The sequence below is a fragment of the Chenopodium album genome, chromosome 16, assembly GCF_948465745.1.
Source record: "Chenopodium album chromosome 16, dcCheAlbu1.1, whole genome shotgun sequence".
Taxonomy (NCBI): Eukaryota; Viridiplantae; Streptophyta; class Magnoliopsida; order Caryophyllales; family Amaranthaceae; genus Chenopodium; species Chenopodium album.
In genome coordinates, this window is record NC_137849.1 from 43,822,865 (window position 1) to 43,844,412 (window position 21,548).

General features: G+C 30.9%; 2 protein-coding genes across 2 annotated transcripts; both read right to left on the minus strand.

The window, feature by feature from the left end:
- Positions 1-6,455: 6,455 nt before the first annotated feature.
- On the minus strand, positions 6,456-8,541 carry LOC145585479 (putative germin-like protein 2-1). Its single transcript, XM_081642180.1, has 2 exons — positions 8,308-8,541; positions 6,456-7,334 (listed from the first exon to the last, which is right to left on the minus strand). The coding sequence occupies exons 1-2, from the start codon at positions 8,444-8,446 to the stop codon at positions 6,721-6,723; spliced, it is 753 nt and encodes a 250-aa protein (XP_081498306.1). The 5' UTR covers positions 8,447-8,541; the 3' UTR covers positions 6,456-6,720.
- A 9,440-nt stretch (positions 8,542-17,981) lies between these two features.
- On the minus strand, positions 17,982-19,685 carry LOC145585480 (putative germin-like protein 2-1). The gene is made up of 2 exons (XM_081642181.1): positions 19,544-19,685; positions 17,982-18,803 (listed from the first exon to the last, which is right to left on the minus strand). Exons 1-2 carry the CDS (start codon positions 19,683-19,685, stop codon positions 18,214-18,216), a joined length of 732 nt encoding a protein of 243 aa, XP_081498307.1. The 3' UTR covers positions 17,982-18,213.
- Between the last annotated feature and the right edge of the window lie 1,863 nt (positions 19,686-21,548).

A 21,548-nucleotide genomic window follows, 5' to 3' on the forward strand; every position in this document is an offset into this window, starting at 1 on the left:
AGATAAGTGGCCATGGCAAGAGCATGATGCCAAAACGAGAGTGGTAATGAAGAATGAGCAAGAAGGGTCCGAATGATATTATTTATTGATTTAATATGTCGTTCGGCTTTACCATTTTGAGGAGAAGTGTGAGGACAAGATAGACGGTATAGCATGCCATGGTTATCAAAAAAATTTTGAAGAGTGCCATTAACATACTCAGTGCCATTATCACATTGAAAGGTCTTAATGTTACGTTCAAATTGAGTTTGGACTATTTTATGAAAAGATTTGAAGAGATGTTTGACTTGGGATTTTTTAGAGATGGGATAAGTCCATAAAAATTTGCTGTAATCATCAAGAAATAAAAGATAATAACAATGACCAGAAGAACTAGTAACGGGAGAAGTCCATAGATCACTATGAATGATATCAAATGGTAAAGTAGTATGCGACATTGAATCAAAAAAAGGTAATTTAACGTGTTTCCCTAATGGACACGAAGAACAAAAAGAAGTACAAGCCTTATTACATTCAATTAATTTTTGACTATTTAATGATCTTAAAACAACATCTCCAGGGTGTCCTAGTCGATTGTGCCAAAGATCAGAGGAAAGTGCAGTGAAATTTGAATGTTGAACGGAAGAGTTGGCTTGACTGGGAGAAAAGCATGGATAAAGGTCACCGGTACTGTCACATCTCATTAGAGGGGCCCCCGTCTGTAAATCATTCACAGAAAAACCATAAGGGTCAAAAGCAATTGAAACCATATTGTCAGTTGTGAATTTTCGGACGGATATTAAGTTCTTTATGATTTTAGGAGCATGCAAAACATGGTTTAAGGTGAAAGGAGGGTACGGGGATGGTAAAATAGTACTACCGTGACCAACAATTGGAACTAAATCACCACTACCAACAACAATGTTTTGATTAGTAATGCTCGAATTATAATTTGAAAGAATACCTTGGTCGGCCGTCATATGAGATGTTGCACCGGTGTCCATGTAATAATTATTGTCCGGGCGATTGATGTTAGCAAGCATTTGCAACGCTGCCTCAATATGCGTTGGAGTCGGATTTGGACCATTTTCCATTGCACTGTACGCCTGTAGAGCTTGACCCAAAATTCCAGGCCCACCAGGCCTTGAACCGGTGGATGAGGCTGCTGGCCTAAGAGCCCAAGACTGGGCAGGGTACGGACAAGGTGGGCTGGCCCAGTACTGGGCCCAAGGAGCAGCCCACGGAAATTGTCCCTGCTGAAACTGCTGCCAAGAGAGTTGTGGGTTTGGGCCGGTTTGTTGGGCTGGCCCAGAATTGCGTGAAGCCTTCCCCGAAGACTTGTTTGCAGATTTCTTCTGGTTGGAATTTTTCTTGTTCGACCGTGATGAGTTCACTGGCGAATCAGAGGGGTGCTGTCCGCCGGAAGTGGAGACGAGGGCTGTCGGCGTTCGGTTGTTCGAACCTCCTTCCTTAGCCAAACGATTTTTAATGGTTCGTTCAGCTAATTTCAGACGAGATCGGCAGCTTTCAAATGATGGCAATGGTTCTTGATTTTGGATAAAATCTACCGTGCCTGCATATGCCTCGGGAAGGCCGGCAGTAAGCTTAAGAATTAGACGGGTATCGGGAATCGGAGCATCAACATCCGCAAGACGATCGGCAAGGGATTTGATGTGATTACAATAGCCATCAATAGAAGAGAAATTCTCGAAATCAAGGTCAGCAAGTTCTTGTTCGAGGTGTGAAGCCTGGGATGCTTTATTGTCTTGGAACATAGACTCGAGACGAGCCCAAGCACCTTGAGCGGTGTCATCCTTGAGAAGAATGGCAGTAAGAAGATCATGAGAAATGGAACCGTATATCCAATTAAGGACTGCAGCGTCTAGTCGTTTCCAAAAGGCCAAGTCTGCCTTTTTGGAGGCTTCATATGCAGCGAGTTCCGTCGCCTCGGTAGGAGGAATGATGTGCGATGTAAGGTCATGAACCCTACATAACACCTTGAAAAGGGCGGCCCAAGAGTGATACATTCCGGCTGCCTCCAAAGTTATCGGAATTAAAGACTTTACATTTGTGATTGCAAAGGCAGGATGATATTTTGGTGAGTCGGCCATGGAATGTTGCAGCGGAAGGTTGAAAGAAAGATGGAGGAAGAGAGGGAAGATGGGCCGTGAGAACAGGGAGGAAGAGAGATTAGGATCGAAACCCTACTGATACCATGAAAGAATGTGATCGTCGCCTTTCTCATTGAATATTGACAAGTATAAATAGCCAATTACAAGAGATAAACTAGGAAACTATCTAGCTATAAACTAGGCAAAGATATATACAATTACCAAACTAATTATATACAATATTATCAGAATATATTTCCATATATTCTAACACATAATTTGATTTTTGGTTATGTATAGGAATAACATAATAAGATATGTTGCCATGGAGAGGAAGAATGTAATTTGTGGTGGTGGCTGATATGTTTAGGAGAGAGAAAGAAAAAGAGGAAGAGTGGGAAAAAGGAGAGAGAGAATGAAATATTTGTATATAAGCTAATACAAGTATTATATCAGCTAATTGATATTTTATATCAATCAACATTAAAGACATTTATAAAAACGTATTAGCCAATAAAAGGAACTTATCAGCCAACAAAAGATACATATAAGCCAACAAAAGGAGTATATCAGCCAACAAATGATACTTATTAGCCAACTAAAGGGACATATCATCTAACAAATGAAGCATATAAGCCAACAAGAGAAGTATATCAGCCAACAAAAGGTACATATAAGCCAACAAGAGGAGTATATAAGCCAACAAAAGATCATATAAGCCAACAGAAGAAACATACAAGCCAACAAATGAAGTGTATCAACCAACAAAAGCAACATTTAAGCCAACAAAATAAACATATCAGCCAACAAAATGTAATATATAAGCCAACAATTAAAGTATATATATATCAGCCAACAAAATAAATATATCAGCCAACTCAAGAAACATATAAGCCAAATTATGTCTGATATTAGCCAACAAAAGGAAAAAAAAAAACATATCATCCAAAAAAGAAATATATTAGTCTACACAAAAAATCATATCAGCCAACAAATGAAACATATCAGCCAACACATGAAACATATAAGCCAACGAGCAAAATATATCAGTCAACCCTCCCGCACCAAACAGTTTGTGCGTCCATACGCACGCAATACCTTCTCTATCTTTAATTGTTAATTAGTAAAATTTATAACAAAATTATATTATAAAACTAGACATTATGACAAATCTAATGATATATTATATAATAATATTTATTTATTTTATAGAGGTGAAAAAATAAAGTTAATCATGGTATGTAAATAGTGCAAAAATCAAAGTGATGCATTTAAAAAAAAAAAAAAACGAATGGAGTACAAAGTACTCTATTTTTTTTATACGAGTAAGATATAGCTGAAGATATTGATGTTAAATCATGCATTTTTAAAATTGTACATAAAAAGAGCACTTGGGACGAATAGAAAGACACGAAGAGAGAATAATGTTGATATTACTTTCGGCTAATAAAATCAAAACAAAGTACATATAAGAAAATCAAGTCACTTAGTTTATATTGGGCCGAAACTATGAAGAAAATGATGGTCCTCAAGTCCTTAACTGCTCAGAGACCTCAACCATGAACTCCTTGCCTTGCGTTTATACTTCTAGTGGGCAAGACTGCAAGAGTGCCGACCACACAATCCAAACAAAAATCTTAGCCATTTCAATTTTCAAGGACGTCAATAAATTTTCAACCTAACGTGCAACATTAAATTAAACACGACTTTAAGTATAATTGAGAACCAATATTTTTAAAATTTTAAAATTAACTTGTACAATCTCTGTCTCATTATGTTTATCCAATATTTTATCTCATTGTCCTGTTGAGCTTTGTTTATTCGGAGTATATGTAGTACCTTTTTATCTTTTGAATGATTCAGAAAGAGATTTTTTATAAATAATTAATCGGGAATGAATAATAGGGACGTGAAAATCACCATTCTTACACTACATTGCACTACACTATACATACATACATACATAAATGATGGTCAAAGTGTAATTTATAAATAATATCAAAAATCAAAGTATAAAGAACATTTAGGAACAAAAATAGTAAAAAAATATTCAAGAAAAAATATTTGGAAAATACATTAACTTATGATCTTATTTAATTGGACAAAATGTTACAGCTAATGAACGTGGGGATTATGTAAAATTGTTACCCGAACCACATATCCAAAGATTTATTACTAGTCCTTGAAATTTAGAGTCCAAATCAGATCAGATTTGATTATAATGGGTGTCAATTCGGAAAGATTGTTATATACTACACCCAGATGTATCGTACACCCATGAGTATTTGTTCTCATTTTAATGATTGTTTTTCATTTTATCATCAAATGTAGAGTAAAACTAATCTAAGGTTAGTTGGGTGTACGTTACACCCGGGTGTATATAATAAATTCTAGTCAATTCGTTGCAAGATGTCATTTCGGCCAGTTACAAATTCTCGGAATATATAATGTTTGATAGATAACTTTAAAGACATTCATTTAGAAGTTACCATACAGTTACACATTCTAGTGTCGAAGAACAAAATTAAACAAGAGTTAATTAATGAATTGATATTGATATGTGTAGTGTAGGTTTAGTCTTTTATGTGTAGTGGCTATCTAGCCTTTTTAAAATATGATGGACGAATTAGGAAAAGAGCCTATATAAATAAACATATAGGTTATGTTCTGTGATAATACATATACCATAGATTCTCAAATACATTCCATCAATATTATAGAGAGAAAACCCTAGTGTATGTGTGTATTTGCTGGTTTAGAAGACACATAATCAATAAGGAGATTCAATTAAATCATCATGAAATTAGGTACATTTCTTTAAAATTATGTATAATAATTAATGTAATACCAAGATTAGAATATTTATCGAATTAAAGTATTTTTAGGTAAGGAAAAAAATTTGTTTAAAAACATTAGTATTATTATCTAGTTTTTTGTACATGGACCATACAGTGGTGAAAGAAGTACTTCATAATAGAAGTGAAAATTTTCTTTACCATAAAATAAAGGAATAAAGCAAAAGTAGGAAAAAAAAATCGAACATATTAAAGCAAAAAATTGGAAGGTGGATTAAAAAAAAAATAAAGAAGAACCAAGGGATTAACTAAAACTATTTGTGCCATTTCAAAATTAAAATTACAAATCTTGACATGTTATTTTACCAATTTCGAATATAATGTATCAAAAACTTTTGTATACATTCGATGTAGAGTAATATTACAGTAATATTACTGCACATCAGGGTAACTTTTGTTGAATTTAGGGTAATTTTTGTTGAATTTAGGGTAACTTTTACACTTTTTTGGCTAACTTTATCAATAAAGCATAAAAAAAATATTTTTATTTGTATAAGGGTAACTTATATATAATGGGTAACTTTTGATCATTTTAAGATAAATTCGTAGCGGATTGTTTTTTTTAAATGTGTGTGTATAACGCATAGTATTCATAATAGAAGCTTTTCTTCAGAATAATTGTATAAATTATTAAAGAATTTATTATTAAAGACAAATCTTTTAAAACGGCCTTTATCAAAATATGAATTATAAGTACAAAAATTAGGTTTTCGATCAAAACTTTTTCTTCGTATGTAATGTAGTTGGAGGAGAACATGGATGGTCCATGATGAAGGTGAGATAACCATAATTCGTTTCACAATCAATTCAAGTACGGAGAATTAATATTCCGAACAAACTTTCCATGCATGCATGCATGCTTGTTATTTATTATTTCGTACTTGTAGAAGTTAACCATGGATTTCACCTTTTTTTTTTCCTTTCTTTTCTCATTATCTGTAACTGCTACTATACATGAATTATTAAATAGATATATCATCAAAAAAAAAAATCAATATATTACATAAATACAGAAAGGATCTTGCTAACGAACGCCCCCAGAATATTAGATAAGCATTTAAAAAATTACCTAAAGTGATATTAATTTGGGAAAACATGACAAAATCATGAGGCAATCGGTGTAATTAATGTTAATTTTAACTTAAGTTTTTTATTTTTAGCTAACTTATCCAAAGCCCCCGGAGCATTCGTTAGCTTTTTCCATACAGAAATAATTAAGAAAGTGATGTAAAATGGGGAATGTGTTAATTTTGTTGGAAAAGGAAGTAAAAAAGATACTTTCTTCTTTTTCTCGTTCCATAATTAGCAATTTAGACACTTCATTTTTATCCGTTAATTCTTAGAGCTTTAGTACGGAGTATAATTTTACCAATAATAGTTTACAGATTACTAATTGTACATATACCTAAAATTATTAGTATACGACATGTATAATTAAATAATAAGCTTAGTAATAACAAATATTGAGGAGTTCTTTATTCATAATCAACATGTTGTAAAACAAACAAACAAACATTAAAAAAAAAAAAAAAAAAAAAAAAAGACACATGTATTTTGAGGAATTACAGCACACTTAGAAACTAATAAACTGAACATACAACAGAATAGTGCTAAATTCCTCTGATTTATTTGAACTACAGAAAGCCAAGCATAAAGTAACCCTAGATTAATCCAAACCACACAAACAGTGCCAAGTAAAATCATAAGATTATTTGTGGTTTAACCATAAATAATCTTGATTATATTACGTACGAAATTAATTTTAATAAAATTAATTAGTACGTATGATCAGCCAAATAATCTTCTTGAGCCAACAGCTTAATAATAGATCTTCCGGTGTTGATTGATAAGTTCTTACTCAAAAACTGAGCTCGAAGTCGTTCAATCACGGGCTCATCCACTTGAAAACCCTTGGTAAGAACATCATCCAAAATACGCGGTGTTGTTCCAAACACACCATCAGCAATGTTAACTCGGCCAGGGTTTTGGCTTCCAAAAGAGGCAACGGCAAAAGCTTTTGAATTACCAAGATTTAGTTGGAAGTGAATTAGACCTTGAGGGAAAACAATCATGTCACCTTTTCTCAATACCGCGTCATAGAGTTTGTAATTGGTTGTGACAATACCGGCATATAGAGTTCCCTCTAGCACCGCGAAGATCTCAGACCCACGAGGGTGCAAATGAGGGGTGTTTAGGCCAAAGGGTCCAAAGTCTATGCGAGCTAGGGCTACGCCTAGTGTGTTAAGTGCTGGGAATCGATTTACGTCTACTAGTGTGGCTTCTGCTCCTAGAGTGGTGTTTGTGTCTCCTCGAATGTGAAACCCTTTGTGTATGAAATCTTCTACTTCCACATCTTTTGGATTCTTGCAAAATTGTCCATTTATAAAGACTGAGAAAAAAGAAAATATATAGTTAGCTTAGAATTTTATACATCAAAATATTTTAAGCATAAAATTATTAATTTAGATTTCATATTTCATACTCTATATTCTGTATGTACATGTAATAACGATATCAAATGATTAGTAATTGATTTTAATTCTTAAAGTCAAACTCTAGCTTCACAATACGAAATTCAAAATAAAAGTTATGGATCATATGATTCATATTTAAGAGTAATGTTCTTTTACACCCAAAATTCAAAATAAAAATTATGGAAATCATATGATTCATATTACTACGTACGGAGTATAAAGAAAATTATATTCAAACTTTGTCCATAATAACGAAAAGGACAAATTACTAAAATAGAGGGAATAATTTATATTTTTCTTAGGATTTGTATGGCATGAGGTGTTTTTATTCATTTTTTTTTTAAATTTGTTATTTTTCATAATTGAATAAAAAAATTGTTCAAGAAAAGTCTACCTATCAAGCCATAAATCATTAACTTTCAAAAACAATGGAAAACCATATGGTTTTTGGCTTTTTGCAACAATTCCTTCATTTTTGAAGATTCTTAAAGAAAAGAGAGATTGAACAACTACATCATACGATCACTTCAAATTAAAATAATGTCTTTCATTCACTAGATTATTACTCTATAGTAACATTTTTTAAATACATGTACTAGTAATGCATGGTTTCATTAAAAAAATAACCCCCCGATCACATCCATATTACGTATAACAACTAATCCTTAATTAGTAATTAGTAGCGTGGATATGTTATCTCCAAAAAAAGTCAAAAGTCGTTCCTACTATATAGTTAAAAATAAAAAAAAAAAAATAGCTAGCTAAATGATTAGAAAAACAATATGGAATTATCATAGTCTACCTTTTATATAAGATCAGATCCGATTTTACCATAGTATATAACTGAAAATTATTAAACAGAAAGAGCGAAAAAACAAGAAGACGAACCTGAGGCATTAGGGTCATTCGTACCCACACAAAAATCCTGAAGCAAAGGAGGATCAGCTGCATTGGCAACATAAAGATGAGTAGTAATACTCAACAATGCAACGACCATGAACAAAGCCGTATGATAATTCATCTCCATTTGACGTAGTAATTACTTAATTAATTTAAGTAGAAACACAAACGTATTAATCAAAGCTTATTGGAAAAAAAAAAGTGATTGCTTATTGTATAAAAGGTAGGTGATGTTTAAGACAAATTTTGATGTTAGAACAAGAACAATAACAGGCTATTTATAGGCAAACAATGCGCAAGTGCGCAACTGTTTATTAAGAATCGTTCAGCAATGCATGCATATCGAACGACGTCATCAACGAAAATTAAGATGAGTCTGATCGAGAAAGCGAAATATCAACTTGGACGCAGCCGTCCCACATCGATCTCACATTCTTTGCCTCTCTTCGAAAAGTACGACTTTTGCTTTCCGTCAAGCAATTAAACACTGGGCTTGTTTGGCATTATTTTTGGTGTTCTGTTTCCTGTTTTTTTGAAAACCAAAAATCAAAAACAGGAAATAAGAAAAAGGTGTTTACACTTTTCTGTTGTCAGTTTTCAAAATTATCATGATTTTAATAAGTTTAAATAATTTTTAATTCATTATGAGGCATATATCATATATATACTTTTATAAAACAAAAAACCAAAAAACAGAAATCCACAACAATGCCAAATGAACCCTATTAATTAATACGGAGTACTTTGTAAACAGTTAGTCTGTATTATGTTGTGTTTATCGTAAACAGTTAGTCTCTATTGTGTTGTGTTTATCATTGTCCTAAGTGCTGATATGTCAAGGGTGTAGTTTCCGTTGCACTTCGTACATTATTAATAGCACACACATGATACAGTTAAATATGTCCTTCATATGAGTACAATTTGCTCATGTGGATAGTTACACTAAAATAAATGAGTGAGAATGTGAGATTTCACTATATATGTGGACAATATACATTGTGCATGCATGGTACAACAAGTTTAATTTACCATGATAATGTGTGCCGAGTACAATGTGTGTGTTAGCACCATATATATGTATTTTCCACCGCCATTTGTAATTTTGTATTTGGTCGTCTCATTATTAGAGTTGTTGATTTATCCAAGCGAAATGCCCCTAAATTTGTATTTAACTTGCTCTTTTAATGAAAACCTACTACCTTTTACCCAATAAAAAGATATACTAAATGATTTGTGATTATACAAATTATAGTATGAATTTATTAGTTTGTTAGTTAAGTAGTTCATATTTCTAATCGTTCAAATCATGAGATTGAGTATATATGTCATGTAGCAATGTTGAATGAGCTGAGACTGGTTTATTTGGTGTAGTGATAGGTCGATTTTCTGGGACTTGTTTGTGCAAATTAAATTTGAGACCCAAAATTCAACTTTTTTCCAATTTTGTCTTTCACACTACCTTTAATTTATATTACTACATCACACTACTTTAATTTGATCTTCTTCCAAATAAAAAAGAAAAAGGAAAAAAAAAAAAAAAAAAAAAAAAAGGAAATAGCTAGTAATACAAACACATTACCCCTAGCTAGGTAAAGTGTATCCTACTATTGTTACTATTGTTTACATCGGCCCTTTTTCTATCACAATTTCTAAATCTACTACATTAACTCTTATATATATGCATGACTTTTTCTAAAGGAAGTTTTTTGTTCAATTAAGTGGACAACTTAAAGAACAATAATGTGTGTTATTACATAATTAGTAATTTCACCTAATAGAAGGTACCTAATTAATTAGATATATATTCTAAGAAGGAAGCACAAATAATAATACTTGTTGATATATGAGTTGAATCACGCCAACTTTGTTTATAAAATTAACGAATCGCCAATTAATTGATGTTATTTTATATTGAATAGGTAACCTATACTCTTTAGCTAATGTTATTAGGATTTTTCCAAATAAGTAAATTAGGATGGTGATATATATATTTGATAATAAGGGTGGTCTACATTACTAATTACTATATAGTATATAAATTTTGAATATACACGTTGATCTTACTAAATTAATTCAACTCCAACTTTTGGATTCTACTTTTATTAATTAATTTCGTGAGGATATGCATATAATTAACATTTATCGTCAGGTCATCCTTCCAATAGAAAATGCATGATATAATATATATTGTCAAGGACGTAATTATAGGTGACTATATGTAAACTGATTGGAGCTGAAGTGAACTGATTGAAGCTAAACTGAACTGAACTGAAATTAAGCTGAAGTGAACAGACCCTTAATAATCCATTTTTTTAGAATTTTGTGGTGTTATTTTCTAAAATTTTCTAAACTGAAGGATTTATTAACTGTACTTGCTTAATTGATGCCCTTGAGAAACTGTTAATTATGGACAAATCTCTAATAAAATCATTAACTACGATTGAGTAGATTTTAAGAATTTTAATTGTCCGAAACCTAACACATAGAGTGGGAGTGTTTATAAGCAGCTAGTTATATACTCTATATGAATTGAAATATGTAGAGGTGTAAATAAACCGAGCCGATCAATAAACTACTCGAATTCGAGCTCGGTTGAAGCTCGTTCATGTTCGTTTATTTAATAAATGAGCCGAGCTTGAACAAATTTTGAAGCTCATTTAATAAATGAGCTTGAACACGAACATATATATGCTCGTTCAGATAAGTTCATGAACAGCTCGTTTATTTATGTTCACATATTGCTCACGTGTGTGTGTGTGTGTATATGCTCGTTTAGATAAGTTCATGAACAGTTCATTCAGATATATATATGCGATATCTCAAAGACGCAAAGTGCTTTTATGTGGAATATATATATTTTTTTATAAATTAATCATTTATAATTTTTTTTATGAATTATTGATTTTTTCACAATTGTTAATTCAACTCTTTAGTTTATAATTATGAGGTTTTTAAATGTCAAAAGTACAAAGCTCGTTAATTAGAGAAGCTCGTTTATTATTAAAACACTCATTCATGAAATACTCATTTATCAACTCGTTCAATAAACGAGATGTTCACGAACTGTTCGCGAACTTATAGTTTACTAAATGAGCTGAGATTGAACAGATTTTTGAGATCGCTTGAAAGCTCGGGATCGTGCTCGAACTCACCTAAGTTAAATGAGCTTAAATATGAACAAGGTAGTACTTGCCTACTCAGCTCAGCTCGGCTCATTTATCCCCCTTTATGTGGCTTTTTTTTCATCACCATTCATTCGAAGTATATATTTGGCTAGTTACACATTCAACGGGAGAATTGATGATGTAACTCTGTTCAAATTTGGCAAAACTAATGAGCTTTTTTTTTTTTTTTTGGAAAATTCATACTTGTTTATGAAATGCATGAAAAACACATTTAATGCAATTGCTAGCCAGAATCTGGTCCAATTCAACATTATCTTGTCCACGCAAAACGCCAATTGTATGTTCTAATTAGTTTTTTCTGAAATAATTCCAATAAAGTCCCTTAAATTTCTAAAGACCGAATTGATGAAGTACAAACGTGATACGACACCGACTTTACACGCAATATAAGGAAATAAATCCAACATTGTTTGTGTACTCCATTTATAAATAAAAGTTCATTAGAAGAATTAAACATATTATTCCTTGGATATAAGATTGATAAGAAGTTCGTACTCTTCAATTCTATTATCATCATATGATTTTGGGATGAAATCTGATTTTGAAATGAAATCTGAAATTTGTGATTTTATATAGTAGATTCACTCTTTTATTGATGGGTGTGGCTCATCAATAAAAGAGTGAACCACTATCGTACTCCATTATGCAACGGAGTAATAACATTATTAAAACATACTTGTACAAAGTAGCAAGTGCTAGTTCAATTTTATCATCAAAGAAGAATAACTCAATATAACTAGTTCATTAACAAGAAAAGGATTCCTAAACTAGTGAACCACTATGGTACTCCATTATGCTACAGAGTAACAACATTAAAAACACGCTGCTGAAAGGCTAAAATAAGAGCCATTCTTTCATTACTATTAAGAGAAAATGATTTTGACACACCAAAAATTGATTTTGACACACCTCTAGGTAAGGAGAGCATAAAAAACCATGCTTTTACAATGGGTGTGCCAAAATCAATTCCCCTTGAGACAATATTCTTACACTAGCAATGATAAGTGTCATCTCCTGATGTGCCCTTAGTTTTTTTTTTTTGAATAAAATTCTAATACAGAAACAAATCTTATACAAATATAACTCCCTAATCTTATACTCCGTACAATATAATTACTTAAATAAAAGATTTGACATATCTTTAACTCAAATATTGATGTAGTTATAAAACAAAACTATTAATATAATTTTGATCATTTTCATTAACATCATTTTATATCTAACATCTCTTTCATAACCCAATATTTTGATCAAAATTTGTTAACTATATTTTTTAGATTTTTTTTTATTTTTTATTTTTTTTAATAAAAAACTAATTAAAATGATAGTTTAATAATAGTTATTGATAATTACCATACATAGCACGAGAACTAACCTATTTTATTATAACAATAAGAAGCTGTTTTATTTATTTATTTATTTTTTACAAAGAGTCATAAAGACAAGTAATTAGAATCGATCATTCAATCCTAATACCCCCTGTAATCGAAAGGGAACATAAAAGCTCTAACCACCTAAGCTATCCCTTATTAGAGTACGACATCAATGTAATTGACCATAACAATTACCATGCAATGTTAAACTTTCTATATATGGTTCTTGATAATAATCTTTATTAGAGTACGACATACATAATTTGTTCAAGTAACTTGTAGCTAAGTCGTTAACTCGTCAATGCTATGTTTTGACTATAAACAATCTTTTTTTGAAAACTTGACGATAAACAATCTTATTTCAGCAAATATGAGCCTAAAAATAATATGGAGTAATTTTTTATAGGAAGGTATTAAGGAGGAATGGAGGATGCTGAATCATTAATTTGACTTGTCGCATTTAACAGTTATACAAGATAAATCATTGATAAGCCAGTTAAAAAATAAATAAATAAATTAATTAAATAAAATAAAAAATAAAAATAAAAAAAAAATCATTGATAATAAATCTGATAGTCTTACTTGAATAACTTTTTATTAAAAAACAATAACAACTTGCACACTTGCACGTGGATTATTTACTGAAGACCCGTGAAGAGCGAGAACAGCGTTGATTCTAATTTTGGGTTCTGTTGATTTTTCGCAATTCACAATTAATCCGTGGTTTATACACAAGGGTGTACAGTGCTCATCGTACACCCGGATAAATAAAAAAAAGGTGGAAAGAACATTATTTGTTTCATAAAGAACATACATGTATTTGACAAAGAACATGTTTGTATTTGACAAAAACATACATTACCAAAGAACGTAAAGATATAATAAAAAGAACGAGATAAAAACTTAATAAAATTTTCTGAAAAATTACACATTATTAACGGAAAAAATTTAGAGGTGATAAAAAATCGAGTAGGGCCGGGCCATATCATAATTTCTCGTGCCCAAACCCGTAGAAAAGTAGCTGTTTTTCGGGCTTTTTTCGAGCCCGATTCGAGTTTTAACTTAAAATGCATTTTTAGGTTTGCCCAAACCCATCTTATTTCGGGCCGGATCGGGTCGGTATGCGAGTCATGCCAGTGTTGAGCACCTCTTAAAAAATCCTTACCAAAGGTATTATTTCCCCAAAAAATAGTTTTCTATCTCTCCAAAAAAAAATTCAAATTCCCATAATAATTTAGTTTTTTTACTCTAATATTATTTTCAATTAAAAGTAATTTAAGATTTCAATGTCAAATTTCAAAATAACATATTGTAAAAGAACATAATTTATATTGTAAAGTACATATAGTTAATACCTAAATAACATACTAATCAAACTCAAAGAACATACGATAATAAAAGTAATTTAAATATGACATATGATAATAAAAATAGAATTTGGGCGTCACTACGACCTTAAAGAACATACATGCCAAATTCAAAGAACATACTTTGTATTATTAAACACAAAAAAACATATATGTCTATCAACATATGTTAAATAACATAAGTTATAATGTAAAGAACATATAATTTTACTCAAAGAACACACTGATCACACTCAAAGAACATATTAAAGGTATGTTCTTTGTCAAACATAGGTATGTTCTTTATCAAACACTATATGTTCTTTCCGCCTTTTTTTATTTACCCGGGTGCACCATGAGCATGGTGCACCCGGGTGTATTATCTAATTTTCAATTCACAATCGTGTATGTAATTGCCTCTGTCCCCATTTTTTTTTTCTTTTTCTAATTGGTTTTTTTTTTTTTTGAATTTTTTTTTCTTTATTTAATTGTACAGTACGTCTTGTGTGCGGCCGGTCATACCATATGGCCACTTATAAAAAACAAAGTAACTCTTATAACACTAAAGAAGTAACCCTTGTAATACTGACCAAATAACCCCTACGTAACCCCTATGACATTGATGAAGCAACCCCTGTAAAATTGAACGAATAACCCCTATAACATTAATGAAGTAACCCTTATAATGGATGGTCACACCATGTGGCCAGCCACATATAAGACTTTGTATTGTACCAGATCTCCAACACGTGTCTTAAAACGGCTATATTTTTTATTTTCATATATGTAAAAATTATAAACATATAATATTTATAAAATATAAAATTATGGCTATATTATCTTTTATAGATTAACGGTAATTTATACTCATAATTTTCAAAGTTTAACCCAAACAACAATAATTGGGCAAAAATAAAGGGACGAATGGAGTAATAACTTCACTGCTTCAGTATGACAATCATCAACGTGTAATAAGTTAAAATTTTGGTTAACCTTTTCCTTATAACATTAATCACTTAAATGTCAAAATTTTATACTCTCCGTCTCTAAAAAAATAATTCATTTGGTCAAATTTTAGTCCCAAAATGTTCATCTCATTTGCATCAAATTACCCTTTAATTTGCAATAATATTTGTGCAAAATTAGGTTCTCCATATAAAATTTGTTTTTTCATGTACTTTTATTACTTTCTCTTTTTACTTTTTTGCAAAGCTCATGTAAATTTACCTTTTCAATGTACTCGTACTTTTATTAGCTTCTTCATACACTTGTACAAATCGGAGTATTTCTCATTTTAGTTTCTTTATCCCCATGAAAAATGCTTAAATGGGTTGTTTTTTTAGAGACAGAGGAAGTAATATACATTAATACACAATTAAAGATATAATTAACCAAATATATGTATGTAAAATGTATGTATGAGAATAGTAGGCATCTAAGACTCCTTTATTATTTTGGGTGACAATTTACATAAAAAAAAAAAAAAAAAAAAAAAAAAAAAAAAAAAAAAAAAAAGAAAATGTAATGTACTTGTTCACCCTTTTAGTTCCCTTGACGTTGTACCAAAATTATGGGGTATAGTTTTTTCAAACAATACATCAGTGCCAAAAGAGAAAATTAATTTAATACATATTATATGGCCAAGGCATTATCCTTTTATCATATACGAAGTAGTTTTGAGATGGAATCTCTTTTAATTTTTTATTGTAGGTTATAGCTAATGGAGAGTTGAAATTTCAGGCACTTGTACAAAGGAATACGGAGTCGAGTTTATTTATTTTAAATATTTACACATGTATAAATAAAAAAATTCAATACTCCCTTCCTTTCTTCTAGTTTTTTTACACTATATGACTCATTAAATTCTCACAAAAAATAGACCCGTGATGAAAATAAAAAAGGAATGAGGGAGTAATAAACCAAGAAGGAAAATGAAAAGTCGACACTCAAAGTAAACGAATTATTAATTGAACCGAATTTACGATCATAGGAATTGAATATCATAGATTCATAGGAGTTGGTCCATTGACCATTATTTTAAATTTTAATCAGTGAGAAATTAAATGTTCAAACAAAAAACAAACTTTTTCAAGTAATCTCCTTTTGCAAATTACAATTCTGACTTCCTTCTCTCCCCAGGTATGCCCACACCAGTATTTACTCTCTCCTCTAGAATTTGACATTTCTTTCAATGATAATGTAAGATTACATTACTCCCTCCGTCCCTAAATTACATTCTTGTTTGTAAAATTATACGGGAATTAAGGAGGAAAGAATAAGACAAATAACAATAATGAAATATTTCAATGGGAAATACAAAACATTAAATGATGTCTTTGAGTAAAACAAAGATAGATTAATGATTAATGATGCCATGTCATCAATCCTTTGCAAAAAAAAAAGGACCAATAACATGCTTCTAATTGAAAATTAAGATTCAATCATATTCATTAGGTTAGTTATGGAAAGTACAAACTTGAGAAAAACGATGGAGAGAGAAAATAAGAGTGAGATTAGGATAGTAAGAGTGAGAAAACATTAAATATACAACAGAAAAAAAGAGTTGATTTGGGATATTTGGAAAAAAAAAAACTTACTAAAAATAGAAAGGAGGAATGTAATTTTGGAATACCCAAAGTAGAAACCAGGAATGTAATTTAGGGACGGAGGGAGTAATTTATTTAGGGGTAATGTTATATGCAACCCTTGAGAATGCTATATGTAAGTATTTAATATACTTCCTTTTTTAGTACTGTACTAAGTTGGGAATTTATCGGCAATTCACGAGTAAATCGGTGTAATAAATATTTATTTATTGTCAATTCTTTTCACTTTTAGTTTCTTACATGAAGGGCTACATATATCTTTTTTCCATTTATTTATACTAAAATAAATAAAGAAAAAAAAAAGGCTGGTTCAAATAAGAAAATATAGGAGCAAGACAATAGCATATGTCATGAAGGCCAGGTGTTGTGTTTGGTTCTTGGGTATAGACGTATAGTTATGGAAATTACAAGCAATTGTACGTTCAGTATGTAACGAAGAAGGAAGTGCAATGGTAGCATTGATCATCGATATGATCGATATATAACACGGCCGTGCACTGCCTCGCACCCGTGAAAGACGCTATTTGCACGACATGGACCTCTTCGAAGTGGTGGCGGAAGATTTGTTAGGTTTTTAGAGGCCACACAATGACACAAACGTGTATGTGTTTGGCTGGCATGTCCATGCATGCATGCATTTTATAAAGTAAAATGATAAACATATATAGTTCAGAGGAAAATATTACAATAAGGGAAAACATTAAGAATAGATATTCATAAATAACATCGATTTACATGTGTTTTTGTCATGAATTTTTAACTTTATACCACTGTTGGTAGTCTAATACTTACATTGGATATAGATTTAAGAATAAATGCATATATCATTGTCCTTCAAAAATTAATTATGTTTTGTTATCCCCTAATATACTGAGTAACACAAATTTTTATATGTATGTAACTAGGCACATGGTGTGACCACTTTATATAAAGTTAATTTTCGATTGATAATACAATTTCAGTTTTTACTCGCATTTGATGACTAAACTAAAAATTGTATTTATTGAGCTCATGGTGTTGCCACTTTACATAAGATTAATTCCCAATTAATAGTCATTATATTGTATTTATTGAGCTCGTGCATGGTTGAGAAAAACTGAAAAAGCAATCATTTATTGCGAATTGAAAACTTAACCACCAAATTAAATTATTATTGAAACATACAGAACACTACATGTTGTCATGTAGAGACAATACAAGCATACGTACTACAGAAGTACGTAGGAGACAAACTCAAGTAAAAAAACATCACAAACGTTACAAGTATTACGGAATACATACTTATACTTGTAATTACCTATTATTATAGATTATATTCAATCTAATGATAGAATATAATATGATGGGCAAACATGCATCTTATTTAGGTTTTGGATTAAGGCTATTAATAAGAACGTTCAGATAGCAACTTGAGAATGGATCTCCCGGTATCAATGGACGTGTTATTAAATTGTGCTCGAAGTCGTTCAATGTCCATCACACTCACCTGAAATCCCTTAGTAAGAACATCATCCAAAATTCGCGGTGAAGTTCCAAATAAACTATTAGGAACATTAATTCTTCCCGGGTTTTGACTACCAAATGCAGCTATTGCATAAGCATCTGTGTTATCCATGTTCATTTGGAAGTGGATTAGACCTTGGGGGAACGCAATCACGTCCCCCTTGGTAATTACCGTGTCAAAGAGTTTGTTATCGGATGTAACAAAACCAGCGTATAGGGTTCCCTCTATCACCGCGAAAGCCTCAGATCCACGGTGATGCAAATGAGGAGTGTTTAGGCCATAAGGCCCAAAGTCTACACGAGCAATGGTGACCCCTAGTGTGTTAAGTGCCGGGAATAGGTTAACGTCTACTATCGTGGCGGATGCTTCTTGAAGGTTGTTTGTATTTCCAGGCTTATTAAACCCTTTGAATAAGAAATCAGTCACTTTGACGTCGTTTGGATTTTTGCAGAATTTCCCATTGACAAACACTGAAAAATAAAATTTACAGAGAAATAAATCATCAACATGTACGGAATATTAGAAAATTAACTAGGTAAGTGTTTGAAAACTTTGTAAAAAAAAAAAAAAAAAAATCCCTTTGTAAGGCTACTAATGAGAGAATTTAAACGTAAAATAGGGCACCAATTTATTTCATTTTAGACCCCCTTCTGAAATGAAAAAGATATCAGTATAATTGGACAACTATTCTATTTAATTTAAGGCAAAACTAAAATGAAACATAATACTAATAAATCATCTTTAAAAGCTTATGTATAAGCAAAAGAAGAAAAAAAATAGTTTTTGATGTAATGTAACCCCGAATGTATACAATGTTAAATATACATTTATTTTTGGCGTTTAGAGAGCCATAAGGGCGGGGCCGGGGTGAGAATCGATCCCAGAATCTCTTGAAATTGGGAAGAAAGCTCTAACCATTTGGGCTGTCTCTCACTCTCAATATATATTTATTTATACTATTTTTTTTTTTATTTTTTTTTTTAAATATTCTTTGGAAGTAGTCTTAGGCAAAAGTAATTAAGTATGTCATAAATAAGTGGGTAAAAAGTTAATCTTTATGTGTAGGGTAAAGACTAAAAAGAGAGGTGTAACGACTCATAACTAAAAATTAAATATTTCATACATACTCCATAAAGTAAGAATGTGAAAAGCATAATCAATAAAATTTCGAAATGGAGTATAATTTTGGTGAATAATGTAATATATATACCTGCGGAATGAGGATCAGTTGCACTCACGCAGAAGTCTTGAAGAAGACCAGGATCAGAGGCAATAGCCACATTAAAGCAAAAGGCCATGCAACAAATAGTCATGCCCAAAATTGCTATATTAGCTACTCTAATCTTCTCCATAATGTGCTATTATTAGTAATAATCAATAATTCTTTCGATAAATTATTAATTATGGAGTAATTTATATCTCTCTTTTGTTTGCTACTTTGAGGTTATTGCATAAATGAGGTATTTATGATGCCTATTTATAGCCAAATGCAGCACTAACTGTGTTCGTTATTTGTCAAATTAAACGTGAGAACTGCTAATTAAGGTCAGAAATTGTGCTTGCCCCCACATTAATAATGATATTAGTAGATCAAATTTGACTTAATTATCCTTCATCGTACTGTACTAAATAGTTAGGGAGCACATGCATGTATTTATATAAGAAATTATTATATTTGATTTAATATGGAGTGCGGTATGGTTATTATTAAATTAATTTATGACAAAATCATCTGTTGGTTAAAAAAAAAAAGGGTTATAAATTACCTCCTTTTTTTTTTCTAACTGTTATAATTTTTTTTTTTAAAACTGTTTTAAAAAAGAAAAAACAAATGTGGTGTTAAAAAAATGCATAAATAAAAATGTAACATTAACTACGCTGATTTGTACGTTATTTTCTCATGCATTCCTAAATTAATACCAAATTAGAAAAAATATATTTAATCACTTGATTTTGTACTTGGGTAACTCTTATTAGAACTTATTTTTCCTGAATTGGACTTATTTGAACTTAACCGAACTTATCTGAATTTATTACATCTAAAACAAGTGAAAATAAGGTGAACAAAACAGGCCATAAATGCTTATTTGTAACCCTAAGGGCTATATATAACATAACCTTTTTTAATTAATACGAGTAACTTTTAATATTTCTTTCTTGATCTTCTTAGATCTTCTATCTTATATTGAGAGATTGTTATATACACCCGGATATATCGTATACCCATGAGTATTTGTTCCCACTTTGATGATTGTTTTTAATTTTATCATCAAATGAAGAGAAAAAACTAACCTTAGGTTAGTTGAGTGTACGGTACACCCGGATGTATATAACAAATTTTACTCCCTCCGTGATTTAATAAGTGTTACACTTTAACCGCTACATATTTTTAAGCAAATCAATTGACTTAAATAAAATAAGAGGTAAGTGAGGTAGTTTGAGTATTAAAAAATTGTAAAAGTTAGATAGTGGTGTTAATAATTTATTGAAAAATATATAAATAATAATAATAAAAAAAAATTTAAAAAAGTAGCAGTGGATTTGGGTGGGGACCATGAGAGGAGAGATATATAATATAAAAATGTAGTTTTTTGCCAAAAATAAAAGTGTAACACTTATTAAAATACGACCACATTTAGTAAGTGTAACACTTATTAAATCACAAAGAGAGTATCTTATATTCAGCCCTAAGCTCAGGGATGCATTATTTATTATTTGTCTTATTTTTATCATCATACATAAACTATGTACGGAGTTTTTTTTAATTAATTAATAACCAAATTTGTTCCAATTTAATTAGTCAAATGCTAAACAAGCTAGCATTAAAATTTTGAAATTAGTCGAACTTCACATAGCCTTAAAAGCAAACTTTCATTGAATTATAATCCATATATGCCAATCCTGTGCCACATTAGTGATTTCCATAGTTAACAAATTGTAATTAGCTGACAAATTAGGGTGACAAAAAGTCAAATAAAAATATAAAGCCCAGCACATTAATAAGATTCCATTAAAACTCAATCAGATTTTGGGAACTAATAAAGTAATTTGAAGTTTAGTACAACTATACAAGCATAGTTCATGGCACTTGTACGGGGCCAGAACTTTGCAATTTGGAAGCTAAGATATCTTCAAACTAAGGAAGGAGATCGGAGACTAATTCGAAATTGATCAAGGATTAGGTCGAGTATATATACAACTGTATTAGGGTTTAA

Excerpts from the sequence above, each read along its gene's own strand:
- LOC145585480 (XM_081642181.1), bottom strand. The coding sequence starts at position 19,685 with ATGGAGAAGATTAGAGTAGCTAATATAGCAATTTTGGGCATGACTATT. Across the intron at positions 18,804-19,543 it reads AACTGATCCTCATTCCGCAG|TGTTTGTCAATGGGAAATTC; the intron begins GTATATATATTA and ends TTTATTTTTCAG.
- LOC145585479 (XM_081642180.1), bottom strand. The coding sequence starts at position 8,446 with ATGGAGATGAATTATCATACGGCTTTGTTCATGGTCGTTGCATTGTTG. Across the intron at positions 7,335-8,307 it reads GAATGACCCTAATGCCTCAG|TCTTTATAAATGGACAATTT; the intron begins GTTCGTCTTCTT and ends CTTTTTTCTCAG.